This window comes from Euleptes europaea, chromosome 13 (assembly GCF_029931775.1).
Source record: "Euleptes europaea isolate rEulEur1 chromosome 13, rEulEur1.hap1, whole genome shotgun sequence".
In the NCBI taxonomy this organism is placed as follows: Eukaryota; Metazoa; Chordata; class Lepidosauria; order Squamata; family Sphaerodactylidae; genus Euleptes; species Euleptes europaea.
Window position 1 is genome coordinate 10,236,875 of NC_079324.1, and position 27,480 is coordinate 10,264,354.

Consider the following 27,480-nt stretch of genomic DNA (forward strand, 5'->3'; position numbering starts at 1 on the left):
TCAACAAGAGCACAAGAGCAGTAGCCAATAAATAATAAAATATATAGTTTTTCCTTTACTTACACCATTGACCAGAATTTCCAGATTCTGGCTAAAACAGCATCTGGAAAACAGAGGCAAAACGTACAGGGAGTGTGAGGTGACCTCTGACGGGCAGAAAAGTCATGCATAACCAAAAGGAAGCCCTGAAGCAGTCGGCGGGGGTGATCGCAGAGAAACATCCCTGCATTAAAGGCCAAAATGTTAACTCTTTGGTGGCTGCTGAGAAAGGAGCCTTGTGATAGCAGATAGGAAGCAGCCTGCCCCTGCAGTGATTGAAACAATCTGGCTGCCAAGTGTAAGCATGCCAGCCTATTTCTGGGACATGGGAGTATTTCCCCCATAACTCCCTGATCTGACTCGCCAGGATAGCCTGATTGTATCAGATCTCAGAAGCTAAGCAGGGTTGGCTCTGGTTAGTACTTGGATGGGAGACCACCAAGGACATCCAGGGTTGGTAAACCACCTGTTTGTGTCCCTGAAAACCCTATGGGGTCACTATACGTCTGATGCTACTTGGCTGCACTTTCCACCAACAACAACCTCCATAGGCAGCAAGTTGAGTAACCTTCACAGGGGCAAAAGCAACAGAGAATCTTCTCTTCGGGGACATTAGTTAGGAAACAGCAGAGCTACAGCGCGAGGAGTCTTTTTCTTCCTAATTCTGGTGTCTAATTTTAATAGATTTGTGAGGCTTCTTGAAGGCCATATATACTTCTGGCTCTTCTTCTTTATTATCAATAAAAATTGCAGATTGCTTAACAGCTGTCGAAGGTGGTAAATTTCAGCATTTTGTAAAAGGAACCCAGTACCTGTACTGAAATCCTTCCAAATCACCTGATGTGTTCAATCTTGACATTTCAGGGAGCTCAAGCTGAATAAACCCAAGCCAGAGTGCCTGGATATCCTGCATGGCTTCCCTAAGAGGGTGTCTCAGATAAAAATCGGTGCGGCAGAAGGCCTCAAGAGTCAAGACAGACACGGGGGTAAGCGCAAAGGGTGGATCCCAAAAGTTTTCATAATCTTCTTCTGAGACAGCAGATTATTACAGTGACTTGTTTATTAAAATTCCATTCCCTTTATCTGTGAAAATACTCTGCTGAACGGTTGGATGACCCCACCACTTTCTTCCGTTTGGATCCCCTTCCATAGTTTTGTTGGAGCGAGGCTTCCATTCCACACTTTTCCAATACTCTACTGTGAACGTATAGGTGCTGCACATTTTGGTATGTGTTCTGCACTTCTCTGATACGCTTTGCAATCCATACTTCCACACTACTGCCACAATGATAACACACATCAAAATGTGCACCCAATGAGTCACAACAATGAGTCACAAAATCTGAGTCACAACAATGGGGAAATTGGGAAGAATGAATTTGTATAAAACTCTGCTCTGCAACGTATGAAAGCAGAGTTGTGTCTGTGCAGTGGAATTCTATAGTTCGACTGCTGGAGGAATAAGTTCACACTCAGGCTTATTACTTTAGAAAAGAAATAGAAGTTCCTTATTGTAGGAGAACTCCTTACTGGATAGGAAAGGAAGAGTAAAGGCTTCTAGCTATCAATCTAAACTAGGAAGGAGAGAGATTGTTGAACACATGTCCAGCCCTCACGGACAAAGGGAGAGAGAGAAGGAGTGACCAGAAAGAAGAGAAACCCCTAAGAGTAGCGTTCTGGGTAACAAAGGGACAGCAGTAGGAGTGGACAAAAGAAAAGGTCAGGGAGCATCCTATCTATCCCTATACTAACTTTCTACTGCCCTCCACTGTCGCTCCAAGGCCTGTGCTAGCATTAAGCGACATGGCACAGTCCAGTCCTTCCAACAACATATATACAGTTCAGATCAACACTGGGAGAATCCCCTATTGGGGAGGAATTTGGAAGAATCCATACAGGGCTACCAGGTTAGAAAAGGAGCTATGAAAGCAAAATGACTATTGTTATTAGGGTTGCCAACCACCAAGAACTAGCTGGAGATCTCCTGCTATTACAACTGATCTCCAGCCGATAGAGATCAGTTCACCTGGAGAAAATTGCTGCTTTGGCAATTGGACTCTATGGCATTGAAGTCCCTCCCCAAACCCCGCCCTCCTCAGTCTCTGCCCCAAAAGCTCTCGCTGGTTACGAAGAGGGACCTGGCAACCCTAATTGTTATTCTTGTTATTGCAGTTGGCAAATGACAGACAAGCTGGAATGAAATGGTGAGGATTTTTGAAATCTAGAAAATATTGCCATCTCATTTCAGAGTGTGTCATTTGCTTGTTAAAAGGGATTTTTTTTTTTTTTTTTTGGGAAAAACTTTACGAGGTTGCTTCTAGCCATTGAGTATTTAAGCAGAGGCATGTTTGCACCTCTCTGGCCCAGACCATCAGCTCTCCCTGAATTCTCAGTTTCAGGGTGTAGATGTCAGTGAGGTGGGGGCAGAAGGGAGGGTTGAATGCATTGCCTTGTTGATTGTCTGTCTGAATCCACTCTTGATCGAGACCTCTGACTCATTGTAAAGGAAAATGTTATGTTGAAAAATCAAGCAGCGCCCTCTGCTGGCTACCTGTTAGTAGTTGTGCGACATCTTTGATTCTCAGACTTGTTTGCAGCTGCTTTTTTGCTGCGGGTCTAAACACATATAGAGTAGTCCTTTCTACTTTGCCTTTTGCAAACGCAGAAGAACATGGAGACCAAATAGCTGCTGGTTGGTAACAAAATGTGTGAGACCCATGTATGGTTGCCAGTTCCAGGATGGGAAATTCCTGGACATTTGGAGGTGGAGCCTGGGGAAGGGGGTGCTTCAGGAAGGGGGGACCTCAGCACTGTAAAATACCAGAGTCCACCCTCAAAAGAAGCCATTTTTTTTCAGGGGACCTGATTTTGATTCCAGGAGGTCTCCAACTTCCACCTGGAGGTTTGGCAACCCTACAATATGCCTGGACAGATGCAAGCCATGTTTAAATGCAACCGTTAACAGTTGTGATTTAAGCTAAATTTACTCCCAGCTTTTTGTATTTCACATGAACTTTTACTGCCTTCTGGCACACCAAATGCAGGTGTGTTCAGATATAATGCAAAACTCCAAGTTTTGATGCTCCGTTCGTGACACCAGGATTTGGTCACAGATGATCATTTTAGTCCTGGTTTTCCTTGACAACAGATGGTTTCATTGCCTTTGTTTCCCCCCCCCTGCCTCCCCCCCCACCACACCTGAGACCTGTCAGGATACCATCTTTGCACATTATTTGTTTATTTACTTATTTACTTAATTTGCTGTCCGTCTTTCTCAGTGAGACTCAAGGTGGAGTAGGGGGGGAAAGGTAGGTTAGGCTGAGAATATGTGACTAGCCCAATGCAAACAAACAGCATAAATGAGGCATCCAATGAATATCACAATAGGACAAACATTACAAAATTAGCAGGCAACGCAGACAAAAATAATTCTCGCTGTGGTTATTAATGTGTTGTAGTGGTTAGGAGTGTCAGATTAATAAAGGGCCCCCCAACTTTTTTGACCCTGCGGGCACATTTGAAATTCTGTCACAGCATGGTGGGTGTGGCAACAGGATGGCTGCCACAGGAGAAGAGTTGCCAGGTCCCCCCGGGCACTGATGGGGGATGGGGGGGTAGGGTTGCCAGATCCAGGTTGAGAAACTCTTGGAGATTTGGGGAGGGAGCCTGGGGAGGAAGCTCAGTGGGGTACAATGCCCTACAGCCCACTCTCCAAAGCAGCCATTTTCTTCAGGCAAACTGATCTCTGTATTCTGGAGATGAGCTGTAATTCCGAGGGATCCCCAGGTCCCACCTGGAGGCTGCTGGCATCCCTGTTCAGGAGGCGGAGTCGTCCACAAAATGATTGCCACAGCTTAACTTCAGTTACCCAGTGCAGATTCTTGTGCTGTGGTGGCTGCTGCTGCTGCACAGCCAATCAAATCTCCAATAGTCAATCAGAAGCTTTGCTGGGCAAAAGTCCTACCTGGCCCTGTCCACTTCCTAAAAACATTTGGTGGGCACCAGAAAAGGTGTCAGCGGACACCGAGGCACCCATGGGTTCCACATTGGGCACCCCTGGGCTAGTATCTGGGAGACCCGGGTTCAAATCCCCACTCATGCCATGGAAGCTCACTGGGTGATCTTGGGCTAGTCACATATTCTCAGCCTAACCTACCTTGCAAGGTTGTTGTAAGGCTAAAATGGAGGAGAGGAAAATGATGTAAGCCGACTTGGGTCCCCATTCAAACCTGGGTCCAACACTTTCAACTTTGCTTCAAACCATGGAAGCCAGGGAGGGAGCTGGAGCAGCAGGAGGAGGCGGCGTGCGAACCCAAGACTAGTTTGTGTAATGCAACACGGTAGTTTGGCATCACACTTGAGATAAGATCATACCATATAGGCAAGAGTGGTTTGCAATATTGTTTTGCTGGTTTTATTGTATCTGTGGTTTGTGCCTCAGGCCCCTGGCTAGCCCAATTTCATCAGATTTCAGAAGCTAAACAGGGTCAGCTCTGATTAGTATTTGGATGGGATACCACCAAGGAAGTCCAGAGTTGCTACGCAGAGGCAGGCAATGGCAAACCACATCATGGAATCATAGAGTTGGAAGGGGCCATACAGGCCATCTAGTCCAACCCCCTGCTTAAAGCAGGATCAGCCTAGAGCATCCCTGACAAGTATTTGTCCAGCCTCTGCTTAAAGACTGCCAGTGAGGGGGAGCTCACCACCTCCCTAGGTAGCTGGTTCCACTGTCGAACAACTCTTACTGTAAAAAATTTTTTCCTATTGACCTTTCTGCCTGCAATGTAAACCCTATTGCAAGTCCTATCTTCTGCTGCCAACAGGAACAGCTCCCTGCCCTCCTCTAAGTGACAGCCCTTCAAATACTTAAAGAAAGCAATCATGTCCCCCCTCAACCTCCTCTTCTCTAGACTAAAAATCCCCAATTCCCTCAGCCTTTCCTCTCAGGGCTTAGTCTCCAGGCCCCTGATCATCCTCATTGCTCTCCTCTGCATCCGCTCGATTCTGTCCACATCCTTTTTGAAGTGAGGCCTCCAGAACTGCACACAGTACTCCAGGTGCGGCCTGACCAATGCAGTGTACAGCGGAACTATGACATCTTGTGATTTGGATGTTATGCCTCAGTCTCTGAACATCTCTTGCCTTTAAAACCCTATGGGATTACCATAAATCATCTGTGACTTGACAGCACTTTACACACACACATACATGCACGTGGCTTGTGGGCCATAATAAAGATTGATTGAACATTGAACTGGGCCCCAGTTTGCACATGGCTCCTGACTTGAATAGAGCAGAGTTCCAATTCAGAGTTGGTCTCCAGTTCGCTGTTCTTTTCAGAAACTCCACAGGCTTTTCAATTGATCCGTTGGATGCTGCACTGAAGAGAAATGAGGAAGTCCTTTTGGTATTGAATCTCTTGTGGGAACTAAGAAGACTGACCGTCGATATTTGCTAAACAAGATTGGCAAGCCAGCTTTGTTATCAAAACTGCTCTGATGTACTTAAGCTGCTGAAGAAGATCCAGGCTCGAAATGAGTTCAGAGAATCTTGCCCCTGCACATATCCAGCTCATGCATCTTCTAAGCTGTCAGGCAGCCAGCTTGAAGAAATTCACAAGAGAAGATTGGTTACGCTGCCAGTCTTCATCAGAAAATACGCAAAGACTATATTTAACTCTGCAATGGTTTGAATTCCATGTTTGAGTTAGAGTAGCATTTCTTTTCAGAATTTCTAGATGTTACAGTTCATTCTGCAAGAGCCAATGAGATTGCCGCCTTTCTTAATCAGACGTTTAAGCCACTCGGTCCCCAGACTCTGGTCTGCAAAATACATCCCAAGGATGTAGAGCATGACGGATTAAACTGTGAGGCACAGTGAAGCACACGCAAGTTTCTTCATTTGTTTTAAGTACTGCTTATGGTTTGTCTGCCCTGACTTAGAACTTTTCCACGTTCTCATTTTCCTCGCTTGTAGGTTCCTGTTTCTTTGGGGAGGGGGGAGGTTTTTGTTTTTTGCTCACTCTAGTGGCCGATTAGATATCACACCGTCTTCTATCCAGCATATTGCCCTGCATATTTAAACTGCAGCTTTTTATGTCGGACATCAACCTGTGTGATATTGAACTGACTACCAGAGGGAGCAACACGCACACAAAACAGGAAAAAAACTCTGAAGAAACAGGAATTTACAAGTGAGGAAAATGAGAATGTGGGGAAGCCCCTGGACAGCCCAAGCTAGCTCAATCTGGTCAGATCTTGGAAGCTAAGTGGGGTCAGCCCTGGTTAGTACTTCTGTGGGAGACTTCCAAGGAATACCAGGGTTGCTATGCAGTAGCACGCAATGGCAAACCACCTCTGAACATCTCTTGCCTTGAAAACCCCATGGGGTCACCGTAAGTCAGCTGTGACTTGATGGCAAAAAAAAAAATCTGCCTAATTTGTTCTCATATAGACATCTTGGCAACTTCCCTCCCTCATCGATCGAGCCCCTACCCTCATTCAATGGAGCACCAGGAAAAAAACTTGGGGGAAGACAGCATTGCACACGATCCTGTCCCCCAGTTTCTCCCCCCCCCCCCCACGGACACTCCCATCCACATGCTAGCAACCTTATTCTCATAAGGTACCAAATGAGTCTATTATTGAAGGCTGAGCTTAGGAGTTTCCTTATAGTCCATCAGACCACTGGTCTTTATTGGGGAGGGGCTGTGGCTCAGTGGAAGAGCCTCTGCTTGGCGTGAGACTGTCCCAGGTTCAATCTCTGGCATCTTGAGGCAAAAGACCAGGTGATGTGAAAACCTGTGCCTGAGACCCTGGAGATGCACTGCCAGTCTGAGTAGACAATACTGATCTTGATGGACTGATAGTCTGATTCAGTATAAGGTGCCTTCATGTGTTTATTGCATAAATCGTATGCATTCTAACTGGCAGTGAGAGTTCTCTCCCAACAACGGTTACTGAAAATCCTTTACCTGGAAGTGCCAGGGATTGAACCTGGGACCTTGATCCAGAGAAGTACTCCTTCACTGAGCAATTGGCCCTTGCACATAGGGTTGCCAGGTCCCTCTTCGCCACCAGTGGGAGGTTTGGGGATGGAGCCTGAGGAGGGTGGGGTTTGGGTAGGGGAGGGACCTCAATGCCATAGAGTCCAATTGCCAAAGCGGCCATTTTCTCCAGGTGAACTGATCTCTATCGATTGGAGATCAGTTGTAATAGCAGGAGATCTCCAGCTACTACCTGGAGGTTGGCAACCCTACTTTCACATTTTGCATGTTACTCTCACGTGGTGCCTGCACACACCTCCAGTGGTTGTGAGGACTGCTGTGTGGGAAAGGACCATTAAGTCACAGCTGACTTATGGTGACCCCATAGGTAGGGTTGTCAGCCTCCAGGTACAAGCTGGTGATATCCTGCTATTACAACTCATCTCCAGCTGACAGAGATCAGTTCACCTGGAAAAAATGGCCGTTTTGGCAATTGAACTCTATGGCATTGAAGTCCCTCCTCTCCCCAAACCCTGCCCTCTTCAGACTCCACCCCAAAAATCTCCAGGTATTTCCCAACCCAGAATTGGTAACCCTACCAATAGGGTTTTCAAGACAGATGGTTTGCCATTGCCTGCCTTCATAGTGACCCTGGACTTCCTTGGTGGTCTCCCATCCAAATACTGACCAGGGCCGACCCTGCCGAGCTTCTGAGATCTGACAAGATCCAGCTAGCCTGGGCCATCCAGGCCAGGGCAATGCAGTCATAGGAACCTACATTTGGATGCGTTTGAAAAGTTTGTGGTAGCAAATGGGCTACGAGCCCCCCTTGTTCATCCCTGACGCCGGCCCTGGCTGAGTTTTCCCCACTGCAATCAGTGCTGATTTTTCCTCTGAGATTTCAGAATAGATTATATTTCTTTGTCAACTTTGGTGGTCCTTGGGAAGGAGGGGATGTCGGGATGGTGGACTAGGTTTCTAGACTTCATTTTCCAGACATTTTTCTTGCCGAGGCTGGTGTTTTTCCTCATGAGAATTGTATGAGACGTTTGAGTACTACGCCTTCCTGTTTTCCAAGTCCAAGAACTTCATAGACCCAAAGGGGCAGATAAATAGGGAGGGAACCAGAACAAGAACTTCAGGCAACATTTTTGTCAGCTCTACTCCCCAATATTTATTTTTAGAGACTCCCTCCCTCATCTCTTAAAAACACATGGAATGTTTTTCTTTTGACGTTCCCTGAAGAAGTTAGGAGAACATGACTGCTGATTCCACAGCTCTTCCTGCAGGGCCAACAGATCATTAAAACAAATGCTTCACCGCCACCACTTGGGGTTTGGAAGTGCAAACTGCACACATTTATACCTAGGATAGGGTGGGCTGTGGCTTGGTGGCTGAACATCTGCTTCACATACACAAGCCCCAGGATTGATTTCCAGTATCTCCATTTATTTATTTACTCAGTTACTTTATTATTATTATTATTATTATTATTATTATTATTATTATTATTATTATTATTATTGCATTCAAGCCGCAGCTGATTTATGGTGTAGGATTTTCAAGGCAAGAGATGATCAGGGATGGTTTGCCATTGCCTGCCTCAGTGTAGTGACCCTGGATTTCCTTGGTGGTCCCCCATCCAAGTACTAACCAGAGCTGACCCTGCTTAGCTTCTGAGATCTAATAGGGCCTGCAGCCTGGAGATCTCTTGGAATCACAACTGGTCTGCAGAAAATGAAGATGGGTTCCCCTGGAGAAAATGGCAGCTTTGGAGGGTAGACTCTGTGGTATTATACCTTGCTGAAGAGGGAGCTCAGCAGGAAAGGGATGTCCTGAGGTCCACCCTCTGAAGCCGCCATTTCCTCCGGGGGAATTGATCTCTGTAGACTAGGGATCAGTTGTCATTCTGGGAGAGCTCCAGGCCCCACCTGCAGGTTGGCAATCCTAATCCATACACAAATGAAGGTGTGCTGAGAGTCAGGGAGGATATTATTGAAAATATCAAACGGTTGAGTTTGTTCGTTTGAGGACGGACGTGCTTTTCTGTAGCACTGGGTGAAGGCTCATCCATTGGAGGACAGCTGCATAGATTTTGGAGTTGGGAGCGTAAGGAGGGTGAGGTTTGGGGAGGGGAGGAACTTCAATGGGATATGATGCCATAGAGTCTGCCTTCCAAAGCGGCCATTTTCTCCAGGTGAACTGATCTCTGTCACTTGGAGATCAGTTGTAATCCCAGGGCTATCCATAGCTACTAGTCAAAATGAATACCAGTCATGATGCGTGCCTATTCTCTCCAGGATCAAAGGAGCAGGCCTATTATCTTAAGTGCTGTGGAACACAGGCAGGATAATGCCGCTGCAATTGTCTTTTTGTAGGCTTTCTAGAGGCACCTGGTTGGCCACTGTGTGAACAGATTGCTGGATTTGATGGGCCTCGGTCTGATCCAGCAGGGCTTTTCTTATGTTCTGATGAGATCTCCAGCCACCACCTGGAGGTTGGCAACCCCACACAAGCACCTGAGTTGAGGACTTTGAAATCTCCACTGGCCGTTCACAGGATCTCATCCTTTCCCTTCACAGATGCAGAATCCCCTCCCAATGCAACCAGAGCGCCCTCCTGTCTAATAGATGCTGAGTGCTGAGGCGAGGCATCTGAGCAAACAATTCAGGAAGGAATTCTAAGGGAGGATTCCCCCCCTGTTGGGTGACGCATGTTCAATATGTTTACTCAAGAGGAAAATGAGCAGAGAGACTTGTGTCTAGCTGTCAAGGGAAAGCCCCATTGCGCCGGCAGCATGAAGTACATTATCTGGGGTGTGGTTATGCTTTTGAATGGACTGCCCATCTCGGGGGGCCAAGATCCCCAGGCCCTTGATAAACAAAATGAGCTCCTGTCGTTTGTTTTACTTGTATGTAAACAAGGAGGACCTTGTCCTGCACGCTTGGCATCTATGGGCGTCTCTTTCCTCTTCCTTTTTTGCCCCTGCTCCTCAGCCCCTTCCCTATAATGTCGGCTTTCTGTGGTTTCTGCCCACTGCTGGTAAACAATAGTTGGTCATCAAATAGGGTTGCCAGGTGTCTGGTTTCGATGGGCAATTGCCTGACGATCCACCCGGCTGCAAGGAACGGCAACTGCGTGCAACGCAATGACGTGATTTCCAGGTTTACCCTCGGACGCACCGTATCGCGATGGGACGCTGTAACACTCAACCCCCCCCCCCCAAATGCATAGAAGCATCCTGTTGCAGTGTGGCGCTTCCAGGGTAAATCTGGAAGTGGTGTGATCGCATTGCGAGCCACTGGTGCACTTGATCACCACCTCAGCCCCACCCCCCAAATCTCCTGCCGATGGAGAGGGGGGACCTGGCAACCCTAGCATTGACGTCAAGGTTGCAAGTGTTCCACCAGGATTTGAGCTTGATGGTTGTTGGTTTTTGTTTTTAAATAAATTTTATTTAACTTATATCCTGCCCTTTCCCGGCTAGGCCAGGCTCAGGACAGCTTCCAACAATAACAACTCACAATGTATTACAATATAAATGTAAGATTAAAACATACAATTTTAAACCAGTTGTTCAGTTTAGATTAACAAGATGGCGTCCTAACTCCATAACCACTTCTTAGAAATGACAAGAATATCCTCAATGGTGAGGATGGTCTAAGGGGCTTGATGGGTTTGTTACTTATTTTTAATCACACCCTTCTGCGAAGGAGTGAAGTACATACACATGGCTTCCCCTAGCTTTATTCTCAAGACGGCCATGTGAGGTAGTCCTTGTTGAGAGAGGTCCCAAGGTCACCTGCAGAGGTTTATGACAGACTAGGAATTTGAAACTGGACCTCTAATCTCATTCTTACTCCGGAATGGCTTTCTGAGCCTAGGAGTTGACTATGTATGGAAAATGCAGTAAAATCTGTCTGTTGTGTTCTAGACGTGGCAGCCCATTCGCTCCCACAAGCCTTCCATCCATTTGCAATTAATATGCATGTGTCAGCCGCTCTTACACTGGGAATTCATGTGCAGAATCACAGCACTCTGGGGCTGCTTCACATATCCATCACATCTGGTGAACTGGATTTGTTTCCCCACTCCTCCACATGAAGCCAGCTGGGTAACCTTGGGCTAGTCACAGCTCTCTTAGAGCTCTCTCAGCCTAACCTACCTCACAGGGTGTCTGTTGTGGGGAGGGGGAGGGAAGGTGATTGTAAGCTGGTTTGATTCTTCCTTAAGTGGTAGAGAAAGTCAGCATATAAAAACCAGGTCTTCTTCTTCTTCTTCTTCTTCTGAACATAAGAAAGGCCCTGCTGGTTCAGACCAAGGCCCATCAAGTCCAGCAGTCTGTTCACACAGTGGCCAACCAGGTGCCTCTAGGAAGCCACAAACAAGACGACTGCAGCAGCACTCAAAATAATAGGCATGCTCCTCTGATACTAGAGAGAATAGGTATGCAGCATGACTAGTATCCATTCTAACTGATAGCCTTGAATACCCCTTTCCTCCATGAATATGTCCACTCCACTCTTAAAGCCCTCCAAGCTGGCAGCCATCACCACACCCTGGGGCAGGGAGTTCCACAATTTAACTATGTGTTGTGTGAAAAAATACCTCCTTTTATCTGTTTTGAATCTCTCACCCTCCAGCTTTAGCAGATGACCCCGTGTTCTAGTATTATGGGAGAGGGAGAAAAAACGTCTCCCTGTCCACTCTCTCCAAACCATGCATAATTTTATAGACCTCAATCATGTCTCCCCTTAGCCACCTTCTTTCCAAGCTAAACAGCCCTAAGCATCCTAACCGCTCCCCATAGGACAGTTGCTCTAGTCCCTTAATCATTTTGGTTGCTCTTTTCTGCACCTTCTCAAGCTCTGTAATATCCTTTTTTAGGTGTGGTGACCAGAACTGTACACAGTATTCCAAGTGTGGTCTCACCATAGATTTGTACAAGGGCAGTATGATAGCAGCAGTTTTATTCTCTATTCCTCGTCTAATTATGGCCAGCATGGAATTTGCCTTTTTTACAGCAGCTGCACACTGGGTTGACATCTTCATTGAGCTATCCACTACCACCCCAAGATCCCTTTCTTGGTCTGTCGCTGCCAGCACAGATCCCACCAGTGTATATGTGAAGTTGGGATTTTTTGCCCCAATATGCATCACTTTACACTTACTCACATTGAATCTCATTTGCCATTTTAATGCCCATTCTTCCAGTATGTAGAGATCCTTCTGGAGTTCTTCACAGTCCGGTTTTCTTTTAACCACCCTAAATAATTTGGTGTCATCTGCAAACTTGGCTACTTCACTGTTTAACCCCAACTCCAGGTCATTGGTGAACATGTTGAAAAGCTGCTGCTGCTGCTGCTGCTGCTTCTTCCTCCTCCTCCTCCTCCTCCTCCATTATCCAAGTGTTACCCCAGTTAGTCCCTGTGCCAGGGAATGCACGCACAGAGCATCCTGTACACACATAGAACTAAACATGGATTTCAGGGCTGGGATCATTTGGGTCTAGTGTAAGCTCCCAGTAGGGCTTAACAAGTATCCCAGGGAAGGAAAGACAAAGGGGGGGACAGATACTTAACCAGAATGATTTATTGACCTATCCAAGGTACAGAGTAGAAAGGGGGAAGCAACAAACCCCATTTACTTTTGGACAGTCCCAGTGTTCAGTTGTACTGTTTTAGGCTTGTGCTCTAGTAGAGTTATTTGGGTCCAGACTGTGTTCTTCCCTCATGGGTAGTCCAGAAAAACCAAGCCAGAGAGAAGAGACAGGTGTTAGGGTTGCCTCAAAAGGAAGCAGTAACCGTGAAGGAATGGGCTGGGAAGGGTTTTTGAGATAGGGGTCCCCAACCAGGTGGGGATGTTATTGGGGAAGATCAGCTGGCAGTCAGGATGACCGGTTGAGAACAGGGAAAAGAGAAGCTAAGAGACAGGAATGGGTTGAAAGACATGGAGGGCTAATTTTAGGAAGTGAAGCAAGATGGGAGAAGGGAGAAGCGTTTTCTGCCTGTCTCGATGAGGAAGTGTGGGATTTCTGTACCAGCAGTAATGGGAAAAGGCTCGGGGTCAGAATCAAGTACAGAAATGGAGGGCTTGGCAGTTCTTTTTATGCCCCTGGCTCAGAGGGGATGCGATGCAGTGGTGTTTGCTGAAATTTGTGCAGAATTACCGTGCATTCCTGAGGGGGGGGCGAGTCCTCTTAGGAGGCGGGGTGACCTCGCCACCAGCGTAAGTGCGTTTAATCACACAAGACACACTTATGCTGGCAGCGAGGCCAGTTCCGCTGGTGCCCGAGCGCCACAGAGCTGCATTTTGCCCCTCCACTGGCGCAGTCTCTCCATGGCGCAGGCAACGGTGGAGAATTGCTGCGCCAGCATGGGGGGTATTCCTGGGGTGGGGTGGTGGCAGAACTGCCGTTAGGCAGCTCCCTATGCCTTTTTGGCCTTGGCCACTGGCCGCTAGGACGGCGTTGCTGCCTCGCTGTTTTCAATGGGGCGAAAGGCCCCGTTAAACAAAACAAAAGCCGCGAAATGGCTTTTTTTGTTTATCGGCGTACAGGGAACGGTCTTAGGAGACGGCTCGCCTGCACCTTCTCCCCACCATTCCCTTACGCCAATGGCATTGGGTCAAACTTCAGGACTGGCAAAATTTGAGTTGCATGTACAACTTTAGGATCTCAGGTCCCATTGGTGACAGAGTCAGAAACCAAACTTTAACTGGATCATTCAAACCTTCTGTTGTAAGGGGTTACATAGGTGATATAATGGGAAGGAGAGAGATGTGAGGTTCCAAATGATGATGTTAAATTAGGTGGCAGACATGACTCAGGCTTGTTGACAATGGTCATAAGATGGGCTGATGGATGGGGATTCCTGGGTGCTTGATTAGAATCCCAGAGAAGTCTTCATTGGGAAGGTTATTCTGCGAAAGTCAGCTATTGTCCTGCAAGCCACAGGTGTGTGGACTTTGTGGAGGATCACACAAAGGACCCTTGATTAATGTCCCCCAGGAGTTCTCTTGGCAGCCATTCTACTTCCCCTTGGCAGCACCTAAGGAAATGCCTGTCTTGATCAAGAGACTGTGATTTGATATCAAAAGATGGATCCTCTGACTTTGCTAGGCAGGAGGATCTTGGGGAGCAAAAGATATGGGTCTCCACCTGGGATCATGGGGACCATACAACGGGGATCTATATGCATCACGATTAGGAAGCGTGGTTTTCCAAGGCAGTGCCATGAAGGAGCAGTGCTCAGACAAACAAATTTAGTTTAGTACAACATCATGGGAATCCTCTGATGAAGACAAATTCTTGAAACAGGATAATTTCTACCGGAGACCTGTTAAGGGGCAAGAAGGATATATTAGACACGGACATGTACTTGTGTGTGTGTGTAAAGTGCTGTCAAGTCGCAGCCGACTTATGGCGAGCCCTTTGGGGGGTTTTCATGGCAAGAGACTAACAGAGGTGATTTGCCAGTGCCTTCCTCTGCACAGCAACCCTGGCCTTCCTTGGTGGTCTCCCATCCAAATACTAACCAGGGCTGACCCTGCTTAGCTTCTGAGATCTGATGAGATCAGGCTAGCCTGGGCCATCCAGGTCAGGGGGACATGTACTTATAATGTGTTAAATAACTGGATACTGGATACTTACCTTTTACCACATGGAACAGCTTCTTTTCTGTGTGAACATGCCCTAACTGGTTGCATATGGAGATATTTGTATTTGAATGTCACATGTGACTTTTGTTGGTATATTTATGTTTGTGCAAACATTGTAAGAGCTTAATGAATTTCCCTTTATGAAAGTCTAGTTACTGTTGTAATTGCCTGAGTTGCTTTGTTTTTTGTTGACCAATGTAGGAATACTGCTTGCACTGTGCAGATCGCATGTGCCTCCCTCCTAAATATGGCCAAATGAAATAACCTCTGCATATGTGGAAGTGATGCACTGAATTAAGGCAGTTATGGGTGTTGATTTCCAGACCCATTTGCCTTGTCCTGATTTCTCTACTCTTCCTGCTTCTCTACAGTTGGGGTCTAGTGTGTGAATTCCATGCAGTGCTCCAACCTAGGGTTGCCAGGTTGGCATTTTCAGTGGGCAATTGCCCGCCAACCCACCACGCTGCTTGGAGAAGCATTTGCACGTGTGCGGATGCGTGTGACACAATTGCGTCACTTCTGGGTTTACTGGAAGAAGAAGAGTTGGTTTTTATATGCCAGCTTTCTCTACCATTTTAGGAAGACAAACCAGCTTACAATCACCTTCCCTTCCCCTCCCCCCAACAGACACCCTGTGAGGTAGGTGGGGCTGAGCTGTGACTAGCCCAAGGTCACCCAGCTGGCTTCGTGTGTAGGAGTGGGGAAACCAACCCAGATCACCAGATTAGCCTCCGCAACTCATGTGGATGAGTGGGGAATCAAACCCAGTTCTCCAGATCAGAGTCTACTGCTCCTAACCACTACTCTTAACCGCTACACCACACTGTCTGCGCGCATGATCACCGCCCCACCCCTACCCCAAAAACCTTTTGCTGGTGGAGAGGGGGGACCTGGCAACCCTTCTCCAACCATATGCTGAGTTACGCTAGTTGTGTGACAATGAGAGGCACTTTCGAAATTGTCATCTGAATTTCTTTTGGAGTTGCAGCATGGGAAGAATGCATTTTGTTCCCCTGTTCTGTTTTTTATGTACAAATTCATACAGAGTGTTGGATATGGACAATTTGTCTGCAGCGTTCAGGTGCTTCAATTCAGTCAGATCTTTGTTCTCCTCTACGCAGGTTTGCTTTGACAGAACACTATAAAAATCGGGCTTAATTTGGAACCCCGTCACCTCCGAAGAGCCGTTTTGTTAACAGTTTTGATTTGATGATTCATTCTGAAGATCATTCTGTCAAAATTCTCAAACTGAGAGTGAAACTTCTCAAATGGAGCAGGAAAGTGGGAGAGGGGGAGAAAAGACCTTTCTCTCCTCATCTCTTACACTCCCCAAGCAGGACCTTTGCTTTTTAATTGTTTTTTACCATGTTTTTTCCTGAAGGCGCCACCCTCAGAGACTTCCAGTTCACTTTCCTACACTCAGGGCTGTATTCCCATGCAAAGGAATCTTCTGGGTGGTGGTGGATGATGCTGTCAAGTCACAGCCAACTTATGGCGACCCTTCATGGTGTTTTCAAGGCAACAGACCTTCAGAGGTGGTTTGCCATTGCCTGCCTCTGCGTAGCAACCCTGGACTTCCTTGGTGGTCTCCCATCCAAGTACTAACCAGGGCTGAACCTGCTAACTTCTGATGGCAGCAGGCTAGCCTGGGCCATTGAGATCAGGGTGGGTACTCTCCTAGTGTATCAAAAATAAAATTGACAAAGGCTTACAGCTGTTGAAAGCCTTAGTTTCATTTTCATGGTGCCTTCGTCTGGAAGAATATAAAGCCAAGTTCATCAGAAGTCCAGAGGATGATCCACTGAACTGTCCCAAAGGGATGCAGTGACAAAACATGATTCAGTGACTGATTACCCTGGATTTCAAGGTCATCCCTACTCTTGATGTCAGATTGCAAGAGCAATCCTGGGTCTGCTTGGAAGTATAGCCCATTTTTTTTCCAATGGGACTTTCTCCCAGGAAAGTGTTCTTCGGATTGTGGTGTTTCTGCTGATGGGCTTGAGAGCCTTGATAACATCCTGAAAAGGAAAAAACCCTATCTTGATGCAACCTGAGTATGACCCACAGTGAGATTGCTTTTGCAGAATTTTACCAACATGCCTGTGTGCACATTGGTATCACAGAAGGGAAAAGAAATTTGGGAGTAAATGGAAAGTTGTGGAGGGCCCCAATTCTGGAATTAATATTAGAAATTCTCTTAATTCTGGCGGAATTAAGTGGGAGGGGTAAAAAGCAGTACAGAGCAAATGTCTGGAACAAGAAAGGAATGGAACCTGGGAAACTTGGTCATCCTTTCCCCCCCCCCCCATTCCCATTTTAGTGTCTCAGGTTGGCATTCATGGTGCTTCCTAGTAAACATAGGGGTTTGAGTAATGGGCTAGGACCAGGGAGGAGGGGATGAGGAGGAGAAGGAGGAAAAGAAGAATTGGATTTTATACCCCGCTTTTCTCTACCTTTAAGGAGTCTCAAAGCAACTTACAATCTCCTTCCCCTCCCCAAAACAGACACCCTGTGCTGTAGGTGAGGCTGGGAGAGCTCTTAGAGAGCTGTGACTTGCCCAAGATCACCCAGCTGGCTTCATGTGAAGCAGCGGGGAAACCAACCCGGTTCACCAGATTAGAGTCTGCCACTCTTAATTACTTCGCCACGCTGGCCCTCCAGGTTCAAATTCCCTCTCATCCATAAAGCTGCCTCTCTGGGTATCTTTGGATCTGTTGCTCTCTCTCTCTCTCTCTGTGTGTGTGTGTCTTACTCTCAGTGTAATGTACCTCACAGGGTTGTTGTGAAATGCAGTGGAAGAAGGGAGAACCACGTATGCCCCCAGGGCTCCTGACGGGAAGCAGATAAACATAGCTAGGGGAGAGGGCTTCTCTCGGTTTGTCTCGGTGAAATCAGCCCTTGCAGGGACGAAAGAATGATGCACTTCTGCTACCACAAATGTTCCTTCATAAATTGCAACTTGCTGGGATGGTTCCTGAGTGTTCTCTGTTGTGCAGGCAACAGTTCCCTTGTATTAATTGCCAACTTGACTTAGAGAAACTGCTGCTGTGTAGCAGAAAGGAAGGTAGGGTTTTATTGTCCTTTTTGGTCTCTTCTTAATAAACGCAGCTGTTTATTTAAGAGGTTGTAACGTTCCGGCTTGTTTGGGTGTCATTAGGGTATTGCCTGGGGATCCTGCTCCGGGTTTCCTGCTTTTTCCTACCAACATGATTATGCTCATTACCACCATCTTTAGGATGTTTCCAGATTTAATCTAAATTGGTTCCCAGTTCCAAATGTCCTAGGTGTTTTCCATATGAGGACAAGCTTGTGTGGTTTTCCCATTGCTGCTGCGGCGTCCAGTAAAGCGCAGAAGCAACAGAGCTTCCATACAGCAAATTTCCCCACATTTTCCCTGCCACGGCAGCCATAGCCTCTCCTGCAACCAGGGGGCTTTTTGTTTTGTTCTTCAGTGGCAGTTGAATATTGTTATAGCATTATAACTTTATAACAGTGTTTCTGTCAGGTATTCTGAATAGCCAGCTTTTAATTTACCTGTGCGGGCACGTTTGCCCGCCCACCCTCAGGTGGTTGGCGGGCAGAGGGGTAAATTGTGGGGGGTTTGCCTGCCACCAGCGGGCACCTGGCAACCCTAGCGTGCACCGCCTGCCCTCAGTTTGTACTGGCCGCTGCTCTCCCTCTCTTTTTTCTGCAGGGGCGGCTCCCGCGTCCCCCACCTGGCGTGTTGCTCTCTGCTCCTTCCCCCAGCTCCATGTTTGTGCATATACGAGCAAAACAAGAATTTTGATGGCACTTACATGTGTGACCGATTCCAGTGCTTTGTCAATGCACACATGGATCTTGGTCATATAGAAGGGAGGAAAGATGAAAATGTACTGAAAGAACTCAACGCTGTGGCAAACCACGTATGCTCCATTTGCCAACTTACTTTTAGAAATCGACCTAGTTAAATGGGAATTCAGGAGGAATGAAATGCTCAGCGGAGCAAAGATAAAGGAGCAGCAACTAAAGAAAATCCAATCATCCCTACCTTAAATCTTGCTCTTAATTATAGAGACAAAACTGTTTCTCTTATGTAGCATTCTGAAACTGGCTTTATTCTGACCAGCAGACTGGTTTTCCAGAAATGGTGAGATCAAAACTCAGTTAGTTGTGATGGCTAAATGCAGAAAGCCCAACAAACTGGCACCAAACTTGGATTTGTATCTAGGACATTTTTAATCCTGCCCATCCTTTGCCATTTTATATGCACAACAACACTATAAGGTAGGAATGAGAGTGTGTGGCTGGCTGAAGGTAACCTAGCATGCTTCATGGCAGTGCAGGAGACTGCACCTATGTTTCTCAAATCCTAGTTCAACAGACTAACTGCTAGCCGAGTAATTAACACAACAAACCTGACTAAAGTGTAGATAAAGCTTTATTCAGGAACTAACATACTTGATAGTGAAAACGAGAGACAGAGATAGTGTCCGAACTACATGACTATCTGAGAGAGAATCTAGGTGTGGAATTTCCAAAAAGTAGGAGGATCGTGCCCTAAGAGTAGCAATCTGGTGACAGACAAGGAATGATGAAGAAAGTTGGTTTTTATATGCCGACTTTCTCTACCACTTAAGGCAGAATCAAACTGGCTTACAGTCACCTTCCATTCCCCTTCCCACAACAGACACCCTGTGAGGTAGGTGGGGCTGAGAGAGCTCTTAATAGAGCTGTGACTAACCCAAGGTCACCCAGCCGGCTTCATGTGTAGGCGTGGGGAAACCAACCTGGTTCACCAGATTAGCTTCCGCTGCTCATGTGGAGGAGTGGGGAATCGTACCTGGTTCTCCAGATCAGGAGAGAAGGGGCCGACCTCACTATCCTATCTAACTGCCCTCTTGTAGCCCCTTCAGGATCTTCTTCTCTTCTTATTTGTACATCAGACATTGCCTATTACAACTCTAACCACTACACTGCCTTGGCTTTCCTTTACCTGGCTTGCTAAGCACCATTTGTGCAAGCAGTGGTTTGTTGTGACCTCTAAACTGACAAACCACAGTTTGTTGGTAGCACTGTCCTTGTGACCACATGGTAGCACAGGAAGGCTGTCCCCTCTGTTGGGGTGTGAGAAGGAAGCAAGAAGCAGACAGTATGGGGATTGTGCACAAACAAAGGATGTGCTGTATACATTTGGTAGGCTAACTAGAATTTGTTGCACGAACCACGGTTTAAACACATGTAGGGTTTATCATGGGGTCTGGATGCTTCCTGTGTGTGAGGTCACGGAATTTAATTCTTTCCTCTTGTGCTTGCAAGGCACATGGAAGAGTCTCTCTGTGCTCACTGAGAACCGAGCAAGGGTGGACAATTTAGGAAATCCACACCTTTAAGAGCCAAGAGGCCAGGCTTCCGGCTCACGGATGCAGCTCGCAAGTGCAGTTCTTCTGATCCTTCTATTGCTCTCCACCTTATGATTCAACAGGTCTATGGCATCACTTAACAATCACATGTTAATTACTGCCACAAATGCTTTTTTAACACTGTCAGTGGAACAGGTCTGGTCATAAAATTGGCTCGTGATTAATGAGCCATTCAGCCAGTTTGCACGCAGAGGAATAAGCAAAGAGCCCTGCTGGATCAGACTGAAGGAGCCATCTGCTGCAGCTTGCTGCTTCCCAAAATGGCAAGTGGCAGATGCTTCCAGGAAGCCCACAAACAAGGGATAAATGTGGGTGGTCTCCCCTACTAGTCTCCCTAATGGGGTAGATTGGCCTGTATCCACCCCCTTTGGATCAGCAAAGTTTGAAGCCTTCTTCTGATGGAATGGGCTGGTTAATTTGGAATTAGCTCTTCAATGAGAGCCAGCGTTGTGTAGTGGTTAAGAGCGGTGGACTCTAATCTGGAGATCCGGGTTTGATTCCTTGCGCATTCACATCAAGCCATCTGGGTGCCCTTAGGCTAGTCACATCTCTCAACCCCACCTACCTCACAAGGTGTCTGTTGTGGGGAGAGGAAGGGAAGGAGATTGTAAGCTGGTTTGATTTGCCTTTAAAGGTAGAGAAAATCAGCATATAAAAACCAACCATATAGTTAAACTGTGGAACTCTCTGCCCCAGGATGTGGTGATGGCTGCCAACTTGGAAGGCTTCAAGAGGGGAGTGGACATGTTCGTGGAGGAGAGGGCTATCTATGGCTCCTAGTGTTGTGCTGGAGTAATGACATTCAGACATACACGCATAAGCCACTGACTTGCAAAAGTCAGAAGCCGCTTCTCAGTGCCCCACCTTTCTTCTAGCACGCACACACATTCCAATGTCTGATAAGGAACGGTCCAGCGTTCCCCCCCCCTTCCCCCTTCAGATAACTTTCGCTTCAGCCTGCAAGGGAACACTAGGCTCCATTCATTAATGTAGCATTGCTCACGCACACGCTGTAGAAACTAATGACGTTGCATTGACAAGCTAACATCGAATGTTAAGTAAACGTCGAATGTTGTATTGGAATGTCAAATGTCTATAAAACCTCTTGCATTGCCCCTCCCTCGGTGTGACAGGATTGCAGAGCTGTTCGGCTGTATCCTGGCTCACCCAGTTATGACTTCTTGGCCAATAAAGCAAGCCGTAAGCTCACACCAGCCTCCTTGCCCTCCTTGCTCCATTGGACTCTACGTAAATGGGGAGGCACATCACTAGTCAAAATGGATACTAATCATGATGCACACCTATTCTCTACAGCAGCGGTTCCCAAACTGTGCTCCACGGAGCACTTGGTGCTCTGCAAAGAGATTGGAAAGAAAAACATTACTGTCATTTGGTTTAGTATGTATGGGGTGGGAGAAGGGAAATAACCCACTTACTTCTTTAGGGGTAATATCCCAGCACTGACCGGGTGCAGAATATTCCACCTCTTTAACAGCAGAGTCCTTAAACGGCCAATTCTGTGAATGTGGAGGAATTTGAAGAGCACACATATCAAATGTTCAGGAAAAACTGTTTTAATAAATAATCATAAAGTCATTCCAAACAAACATCATTTTTCTTGAGAGGCTTTTGTAACTTTTACCTCATTTTAACAAAAACAGTGCAACAGCTTGAGAGAGTGAGCTAGAGAGAGAGAGTGAACTAGAGAGAGGCAATTGTCAGCGTCAGTTAGCCATAACTATCAACACAAGGGAAGAGGCTGATTCTGGAGGAGGAAAGAAACCCCCCCCCCCCCGCACTCAAATTCGGCTCCAGAGATTTTCCAACATAGTATATAGGTGCTAGGTGAAAATTAGTGTTCCGTGACAAGCGTCTCTCCTGAAAAGTGCTCCATGACCGAAAAGGTTTGGGAACCGCTGCTCTACAGCATCAGAGGAGCCATGCCTATTGCATTAGGTGCGGTGGAGCACACGCAGGACGGTGCTGCTGCAGTCGTCTTGCTTGGGGGCTTCCTAGAGGCACCTGGTTGGCCACTGTGTGAACAGACTGCTGGACGTGATGGACCTTGGTCTGATCCACAATGACTTTTCTTAACTCTTCTTCTTCTCTCTAGCCACTACTTCACACTGACTCTCCAGTGCGACTCATATTTTTTAAATCTCTTTCAGGAGCAAACCCCTACCTGATCGTCAGCTGTGAGAATGAGAAAGTTCGCTCTCCTGTGCAGCGGGGAACCATCAATGCTGTTTTCAACACTCAAGCCATTTTCTATCGAAGGAAGGTTAAACAGCCTATTGTGGTCCAGGTAAGAGAAACTGACACACTCTTGGATTGTGCCCAACATTGGAGTTTCTCTGCCAACTGTACATTTTTGATTGGCACAATAAAGTCTGAACTAGTTCTCTTGAGAGCACCCCTGAGCTTGTAATGTAGCTACTGAAGGATGTACAAAATCCCCCTTAGGAATTCTATGCGGAGGCCTGCCAAACCAGCCCTGAAGGATGGCTGCCCATTCATAATCCTTCCATCCACACTTGATCTGGCATATTGGCCCTGTATGTTCTTATTAATTTTATTAATTATTAAATTGGTTAAGAGCGGCGGACTCTAATCTGGAGAATGGGGGCTGATTCCCCACTCCTCTGCATGAAGCCTGCTCAGTGACCATAGGCCAGTCACCGTTCTCCCAGAAGGTTCATGCAGAAGCAGGCAATGGTAAACCACCTCTGAATTGTCTCTTGCCTTGAAAACGCTGTAGCAGGGGTGTCAAACAGATGGCCCAGGGACAGGATCTGGCCTCTTATCTGGCCTGCGAGCCAGCTGAGGCAGCCACCCCCACCCCCCCAGTCCCAATCTGGGCTGGCGAGGCCTGGCCTGGCCCGACCAAGTGACATTTATGTCATATCCAGCCCTCGTAACAAATGAGTTTGACACCCCTGCCCTACAGGGTCACCATCAGTCAGCTGTGACTTGACAGCACTGTCCATCACCACCACCATCCCACCTTTCCTCATGGTTTAAGGTGGCTTACAATTATAGTGAAAAGCCTTTTCAGTTTAAAACCAAAAATAAAATAGCAAAGCCCAAACTCTCCCGCCGCTTAAAAGATGCCTGTGACTCAAACCCTCTCGAAAGCCCTGGGCAACCTGGCAGGCCTTGCTGCGTCTCTTGAAGATCTCCAGGGAGGGCTCCCTCTTGCCTCTTCAGGGAGTCCATTCCACACAGCTGGGGCCACCATAGAAAAGCCCCGATATGTTGCATTATGGGGCTTCTGATGTGTTTTGGATTAAAAGTAGGGTTGCCAACCTCCAGGTGGTGCCTGAAGATCTCCCGCTATTACAACAACTGATCTCCAGGCAACAGAGATCAGTTCCCCTGGAGAAAATGGCCACTTTGGCAATTGGATTCTATGGCATTGAAGTCCCTCCCTTCTCCAAACCCTGCCCTCCTCAGGCTCCACCCTTAAAATTTCCAGGTATTTCCCAACCTGGAGCTGTCAACTCTAATTAAAGGGCACTCAGCTCATTATTAAGGGACTTTAAGAAGCATTTCACACAGATACATGTTTGGAACATGATACGATTATTGGTTCTTGTAGGTTATCCGGGCTGTGTGACCGTGGTCTTGGTATTTTCTTTCCTGACGTTTCGCCAGCAGCTGTGGCAGGCATCTTCAGAGGAGGAACACTGAAGGACAGTGTCTCTTCAGAGACACTGTCCTTCAGTGTTACTCCTCTGAAGATGCCTGCCACAACTGCTGGCGAAACGTCAGGAAAGAAAATACCAAGACCACGGTCACACAGCCCGGATAACCTACAAGAACCAATGAACTCTGACCATGAAAGCCTTCAACAATATTATGATACGATTATCTTTGTGTAGGGTTGCTAGCTCTGTGATTCAAACACCTGGAGATTTTGTGGGTGGAGCCTGAGAAGGGTGAGGTCTGGGGAGGGGAGGGACTTCAGTGGGGTATAATGCCATAGTGTCCACCTTCTAAAGCAGCCATTTTCTCCAGGGGAATGGATCTCTGTTGCTTGGAGATCAGTTGTAATCCCAGGAGATCTCCAGCCGCCACCTGGAGGTTGGCAGCCCAACAACACCATCTGACTTGAGGTCTTTGAAATATCCTGTGGCAGTTCACAGGATCTCAGCCTTTCCCCTCAGGGGTGCTGAATCCCCTCCCAACTCAACTAAGTGGCCATTTTCTCCAGGTGAACTGATGTCTATTGCCTGGAGATGAGACGTAATACTGGGAAACCTCCAGCCACCACCTGGAGGCTGGCAACCCTATCTTTGTACCTATCATGTTCTAGACACAGTTTTCATTCCCTAGAGGTCTGTGTTACTATTTATTCAAATACATGCAAACTCCAGCTGTTTCACACACCCCTATGGAGTCTAAGTCAATTCAAATTATATGCAAAGCCCAGCGAATCCTCAGGAAAAAAGCAACTTCCAAATCCCAGCAATCCTTCCACAAAACTGACTCTTACAAGGGATCTTGGACCCTTTTCACCAGAGAAAGGTGAAAGATGGGGTGGGGAGCAAACCAATCTTGTGTGTGTGTGTGTAAAGTGCTATCAAGTCGCAGCCGACTTATGGCGACCCCTTTTTGGGGGTTTTCATGGCAAGAGACGAACAGAGGTGGTTTGCCAGTGCCTTCCTCTGCACAGCAACCCTGGTCTTCCTTGGTGGTCTCCCGTCCAAATACTAACCAGGGCTGACCCTGCTTAGCTTCTGAGATCTGACGAGATCAGGCTAGCCTGGGCCATCCAGGTCAGGGCAAACCAATCTTGCAGCAGGTAATTTGTACGACTATCACTTAATCTATCTGCTGTCTGGTAAAGATAAGGCTGTTATCCTCCCCCATCCTCCCCCGACCCCTGTCATCGGTGGGGGGTGATCTGCTGTAATCCAGTTCCATAGTGGCGACTGGCTTATTTAAATGCTGTTTAATTAGTGTGATGCTATGTTTTTAACTTGATGCTTATGGTTTTTATGTGATTTTATAGCGTTATTTGCCCTGAGCTCAGCTCGGCTGGGAATTGAAGGCGGGCTATAAATTTGAATAAATAAATAAATTGACGGCTGCTTTGAAAGTACGCCGAAAGTTATAATCAAGTTACGCCTCAATGTTCATTTGCATACAGGCGCTCTTTTTGCACTGGAATGGGTTAATTTGTATTTCCCGTCTCGTCTCTCTAGGTCTGGCACAGCAGCATCTTGTGTGACCGGTTCCTGGGACAAGTGCGGCTGACAGCATCACCCGGTGACTTCAGGGAAGCACAGACACTCCAGCTCTTGGGGAGGGGCAGGCGGGAGGCGGAGAAGATGCCAGGTCACATCACCGTCACGGTCATTTCCAGCGATGACCTTCTGGAGCTATGAATAGCGAAAACTGAAGCTGACGAGCTCAGACAGGGCTGCCGCCTCTCAGCAAGAGACCTTGTTTGTCCTCTCAGCAGGGAAGAAGATGAAGAAACATTGTCGCTTGCACACAGCCTATTTTTGCTTTGCGGCCTTCTGTCACTGAACCCGGGTTTCACCTGAACAATAAGAAAAATGACTAAAAAAAATAGGATGGGAGCAATTATGTAACTGATATACCACTCTCTCTCTCTTTTTCTACATATATATTCTCTCTCTAACCTCATTACCTTGCACTGGGTTGGTTTCAAGAGGTGGGTTTACCACTGGAGTGAAGCTGTTATACACGTCTGAGTCCCTCTCTTAGAAGTTGAAATTTCCTGGAGATGGGCAAGATAGGATTTACTTCCAGAACTGTTGGCCATTGGGAGTCACAGGGCTGAATCTTTGTGATGATAGGAGACTTAGGCCATTTATGCAGGGCCGTTTCCCTCACGGTCACCCCCGCCGACTGCTACTGGTCTACCTTTTGATCATGCATGCCTTTCCAAACCATCAGAAGTCGCCTCACTCTCCCCACATGCTTTCCCCGTGTTTTCTGGATGCTTTTTTAGCCAGAATCCAGAAAATGCAGGCAAAATGTGTAGAAACACATGGGGAGCGCAAGGAGACCTCTGACAGTCGGGAAAGGAAATCAAAAGGAAACCCTCAAGCATTCAGCGGGGTGACCAGGGGAAACAGCCCTGTGTAAATGGCCTTAGCATAATGTTAGAATGGGATTGTAGAGACTTGACTTGAATTTGCTTCTCGTTAGCCTAATTCTCATGAATCATACCATGAATATTGCTGCATTGACTACATTTCCTTTGTCTTGTGCTGAGTACCACTGTGGTAGTCGAAGCAGTGGTTAAATGCCACATGTCTGTTCATGACTACCATGAGAAGAGGATATCTAATTGTTGAGTAGACTCCTTGCAATTCACATTGCAGAGCTGGAGGAATGGGGGAAAGGAGGATTTGTTGAGATACATTCTGGGCTGCGTATCTTGGACCCGATTCAGTTTTATTACCTGATTTACCACAGCTGTGTGAAAATGCAAGAGTAGAGAGAAGGCCATGTTCATTGTAGAGGAGAGGCTGCTGGGTATCCTTTGCACTTTTCTTCTGTGGTCAAGCACGGTGTGTCGACAACCACAGGAGCTTAATAAAGTCCGTCATTATTGATAATCATGCTAGTCATTATATATCATGTTTTTGGAATGGTGAAATGACTTTATAGTTAGGATCTCAGTAATCTTTATGATGGCCCTGCTTGAGAGGGGGGCAGTAATATTATCTCCCTATTGCAGGTAGGAGAGGGAATGAGTGGTTGGAACTAAGGAGAGCTAAGTTGCTGTTTGTTTATACACCACCAAAAAAGGCTCTAGGTAATTTGTACAGAGTAATGGCAGCAAGTGGGGGAGATGGGTCCCCGATCCATGTGGCCCACCATCTAAGGGTCCCCACCATCTAAGTGCCCATTGGTAACGTGATGCCTGCCAACACCTTTCCTGGTGCCCGCCAAGTTTTTTTAGAAAGTGGGTGGGCCAGGTGGGGCTTTTGCCCAGCATGGCTTCTTATTGGCCATTGGAGATTTGATTGACTGTATAGATACAAACAGTGCTTTGGCAACATCTGCCACCACTGCACGGTGTTACTAAAAGTAAACTGCGGCAGTCGTTTTGTGGCTGCGCCCACCATGCTGTGCTAGAATTGCAAAGGTGCCCGCAGGCTTGAAAAAGTTGGGGACCCCTGGTCTAAATGTTGACAATGGGAGAAAAGCTAAACTATCAAAGGGGGCATGTTGGCAAATGGCAACTAGCGGGTTGCCTGGAATATAATATTATGTCCATTGTATGAGAACATTTTGTGATGCAAAGCCATATGAGATGTTTCCATTATGCACAAAAAGTGGTGCAAAAGTAGAATGGGAAAAGATGAATGGTGTGTCTGCATGATAATGGACTTCACTGAAGGAAGCCTT

At 47.0% G+C, this 27,480-nt stretch overlaps 1 protein-coding gene across 1 annotated transcript in view; it reads left to right on the plus strand.

The window, feature by feature from the left end:
• The window catches only part of CAPN6 (calpain 6), an 84,058-nt gene extending 58,580 nt beyond the window's left edge, over nucleotides 1-25,478 (plus strand). The window contains exons 10-12 of the mRNA XM_056859423.1: nucleotides 904-1,025; nucleotides 22,257-22,393; nucleotides 25,296-25,478. Coding sequence (XP_056715401.1) covers nucleotides 904-1,025; nucleotides 22,257-22,393; nucleotides 25,296-25,478 — 442 coding nt within the window. The remainder of the gene's footprint in view (nucleotides 1-903; nucleotides 1,026-22,256; nucleotides 22,394-25,295) is intronic.
• Nucleotides 25,479-27,480: the final 2,002 nt, after the last annotated feature.